The 3,913-nt window shown below is 67.5% G+C and overlaps 1 protein-coding gene across 1 annotated transcript in view; it reads left to right on the forward strand.

The window, feature by feature from the left end:
• Nucleotides 1-3,223, forward strand: part of NCOR2 (nuclear receptor corepressor 2) — a 189,120-nt gene extending 185,897 nt beyond the window's left edge. The window contains exons 45-47 of the mRNA XM_023523892.1: nt 74-295; nt 1,306-1,485; nt 2,078-3,223. Of these exons, the coding sequence (XP_023379660.1) occupies nt 74-295; nt 1,306-1,485; nt 2,078-2,259 (584 nt within the window). The 3' untranslated portion in view covers nt 2,260-3,223. The remainder of the gene's footprint in view (nt 1-73; nt 296-1,305; nt 1,486-2,077) is intronic.
• The last annotated feature ends 690 nt before the right edge of the window (nt 3,224-3,913 follow it).

Raw genomic sequence — 3,913 nt, forward strand, 5'->3', positions numbered from 1 at the left:
CCCCGCTTCTCTCTCCCCGTCTCCCCGTGTCCCTCCGGCCCCGTGTGTGTGTACGTGTGTGTCTCTCTCCCAGGCCTCATGACCTGCAGAAACCAGGCCGTGCAGGAGCATGCCAGCACCAACATGGGGCTGGAGGCCATTATTAGAAAGGCGCTCATGGGTAAATATGACCGGTGGGAGGAGCACCCCCTCGGCGCCGGTGCTTTTAACGTTCTGAATGCCAGTGCCAGCCTGCCCGCCGCTCTGCCCGTAACCGCTGCTGACGGACGGAGCGAACTCACTCTCAGCTCGCCAGGTCTGCAGGCCGCCTCCGCCTGGCCCTCCAGCCCGCCCCGTCTGTCCCCCTCCCCGGCTGGTGTCATTAATCCCCCCCCACCCCGCCTCCTTGCTCCTCTCACCGACCCCCTCCGGCTTTGGAGCTTCTGACTACTTTCGTGCGTGTTCTGCCGTGGTTCTGGAGCGGGCTAACCCCGAGTGTCCACGTCCACGGCTTCCCCCGCCCCCCGCCCACCAGGCCCGATGAGCTGCTGCTTTTCTAAAACTCACACCGCCGCCCGAGCCCTGCCCTGCCTTCCTCCTCCCGTGGGACACGGGGCGCCCGCGTCCTGGCCCATCTGCGTCTCCTTGGGGGAGAGTGGGCTGCTGTGAGGACCCGCCCATTCTGTGTGGAGCAGGGGGGACCCCCGGGCTCACGGCCGCCAGGTCCGTGGGCACTGTGTCTGCTGGGGCCACCGTGCGTGTCCATGGCTGGGCCTTGGGCCGATGGGAGGGGCCCAGTGTCCGTTTGCCGGCCTCAGTCTCAGATGAGTCGTGGAAGCCAGCGGGGCCAGCTCACCCTCTGCCTGGGTCCCTAGTCACAGTCCGCGTGTCACGGCCAGGGCCAGGCACAGACAGCATGGCCGTTTGTCTGACCTAGACCCTGTGGCCTCAGGAAGTTACTGGACTCTGGAGGCCCAGGCCTGGCCTCAGGGGACCTGGCTTCTCTGCACGGTCCTAGGTCTGCGGCTGGGGTTGAGCCAGGGGCCTGAGGCGTCGTGCTCAGTCTCGGCCCCTGGGTGGTGGGCGGGCTGCCATGCAGCCCGCCAGGGCTCCGTGGACGGTTGAACCCATCCCCCCAGCGCAAACGCACCTCGAGAGCCAGGCTCCCGGCCGGTCCAGCCGGCTAGTCCAGCTGCTGGTCTCTCTCCCGGGGGCCCTGGGAGGCAGGCGGCCAGGGCCTCGCGCGCCACCCCGATCCCTCTGCCCCCCGCAGTGTGAGTGCTGGCTTTGCAGTCCAGCGGTGCCCCTCCCGTGTGTCCCCTGCAGGTGGCGGTGGGAAGGCCAAAGTCTCTGGCAGACCCAGCAGCAGGAAAGCCAAGTCCCCAGCCCCGGGCCTGGCGTCCGGGGACCGGCCGCCCTCCGTCTCCTCGGTGCACTCGGAGGGAGACTGCAACCGCCGGACACCACTGACCAGCCGCGTGTGGGAGGACCGGCCCTCGTCTGCAGGTGGGCGGCGGGGCGCACGCGGGCAGAGCCCACGCGTCACCGTGCTCGGCGGCCGCCTTGGGCCTGGCCGGCCGCCCGAGCGCCTCGCGTGTGGGGAGCACGTGGTCAGGCCTGTCCTAGAGAACTAGCTGCCCGGGGGCCTGGCCGGCTGAGCCTTGGCCCACAGATGGTCAGGACGCTTCTGACGCGGGCCAGGGAGAGGGAAGGGGGTGCGAGGAGGCCCGTCCGTGGAAGCCGCCTCCGCCCGCCGTGGGCAGAGGGGCGTGGGCAGGGCTCTGTCTCACGGGCGTGGCGGGCGTGTCTGGAGGTTTGAGTGGGGAGGCCTGGGATCTGGTGCCAGTTCCGGTCTGCAGGCTGCAGAGCAGGCCCAGGGGCAGGGCAGGAAAGCCAGGTGACTGGGGGGGTGGGGCGTGGAGGATAGAGGTTGCGAGAGGCGGGCAGTTTGGAGAAACCTTACTTGGAGTTCAAAGGGGCTGGGGTAGCTGCCAGACACTGAGGCCGAGGCCTCGGTTTGTGGTGTGGCGGGTGGGTGGTCCCCCGGGGGCTGTCAGGCTCACTGGGGCCTCCTGACGTCCCCCGGTCTTTCCGGCAGGGTCCACGCCGTTCCCCTACAACCCTCTGATCATGCGGCTGCAGGCGGGCGTCATGGCCTCGCCACCCCCGCCCGGCCTGCCTGCCGGCAGCGGGCCCCTGGCCGGCCCCCACCACGCCTGGGACGAGGAGCCCAAGCCGCTGCTCTGCTCGCAGTACGAGACACTCTCCGACAGCGAGTGACTGTCAGAAGCAGGCGGGAGACGGCACCGGGGCCTGGCCAGCGGCCGACTGCCCGGACCGAGGAAGGAGCCCCTGAGTCTGCCCGCGCACCCGTCCGTCCACCCAGAGCCGGCACCCTCGCCTGTCTCAAGCCTTAACTAGGACTCCCGCCCCGGCTGGCCCCGTGCAGTGACCTTACTCAGGGGAAGTTTACCTGGTGCTCGGGAGGGGAGGGGCCGGGGCCGGGGCCGGGGCCAGGGCCGGGGCCGGGCACGGCGGGCGTGCGGCAGCCACGCACACACAGCCGGGCGGCTGGGACCCAAGGCAGGACGACCACGCACCTCCCACCACGCCGCCGCCCCCCCCAACGCATTTGGAACCAAAGTCTAAACTGAGCTAGCAGCCCCCGCCCCCTCCCGCTGCCCCCATCCCGCTTAGCGCTCTGGACAGACGGACCTGGGCCCTGTCCAGCCCCCAGCGCGCTCGGCCCGGTCCCCACGGGCCGCCCCATCCGGCGAGATGCTGGAAACCACGGCAGCCCAGACGGGCGGGCGAAGCGGCCGGGTGCGGCACGGGGCGAGCGGCTGCTCGAGGACCTGGACTGTTTTTTTCACACATCGTTGCCGCAGCGATGGGGAAGAAAGGCAGGTGTAAATGATGTATTGGTTTACAGGGTATATTTTTGATACCTTCAATGAATTAATTCAGATGTTTTACGCAAGGAAGGACTCACCCAGTATTATTGCTGCTGTGCTTTCGATCTCTGCTTACCGTTCAAGAGGCGTGTGCGGGCCGGCAGTCGGTGACCCCATCGTCCCCAGGGCCGGGGGGCGGGGCCGCCGGCTCAGGGGCCCCCGCGTCCTCCCTCCCTCCCTTCCTTGGGCAGAATGGATCTGATGGGTGGTCTGTGACTGCCGTCCGTGCACGGCGGCAGCCTTCTGTCATTTACACAGGTTGTTCTCATTAAAAAGCGAATTATACTCGAGTTGCAGAGGCTTCCTCTCTGTCTGGGACTGGGCAGCCAGGAGGGCGGGCAGCTGGGGTGGGGGACAGCGGGAAGCCAAGGGAGCATCCCCCTAACTCACCAGACCAGGCCCCTTTGCAGATATTTACGCCCACTTTAAGGATGTCCCTGGAGGGCCCACGGGAAGGGGCTGCGTGGTCGCACTCAGGTCCGAGATCAGCTCCTAAGTGCTTTTAGTGTTTGTCTCGTTAAGGGACAAGCAGACCCACTGTCACTGCTGTCTTTGACGCCAAGGCAGAGGAGAAGGATCGAGCCTCACCCGCTTGGGTCTCGAAGCAGCTGCCGGTTGGCTCCCCGCAGATTCGGGAGGAGGTGTCTCAGGAAGGAGTGTTCCCTCAGGAGTCCAGCCGAGGCTCGGACAGGCTGCGATTCCCTGCGGTGGACACATGCCCCTCTTTGCGTGTTAGGGGCGCCAGCGGACTCTGGAACCCCCACCCTCCTCCCCGCTCCGCGTGCATCCTGCCCACCCCAGCCTGTCCGACTCTGCTCTTACCCAAAGCTCGGTGCCTGCCTGGTCCCCCCGACAGGTGTAAATTTCAGCCCCACTGCCAGTTTGGGTGCCTGATCCTGGACGGGCATTTGGGAGACTTCGCTGCCCATCCGTGCCCCACCCTCTCCCCGTGCGTGACCGCCCAGGGTGTGGGTGGCATG

This window comes from Pteropus vampyrus, unplaced genomic scaffold (genome assembly GCF_000151845.1).
Source record: "Pteropus vampyrus isolate Shadow unplaced genomic scaffold, Pvam_2.0 Scaffold430, whole genome shotgun sequence".
Classification (NCBI taxonomy): domain Eukaryota; kingdom Metazoa; phylum Chordata; class Mammalia; order Chiroptera; family Pteropodidae; genus Pteropus; species Pteropus vampyrus.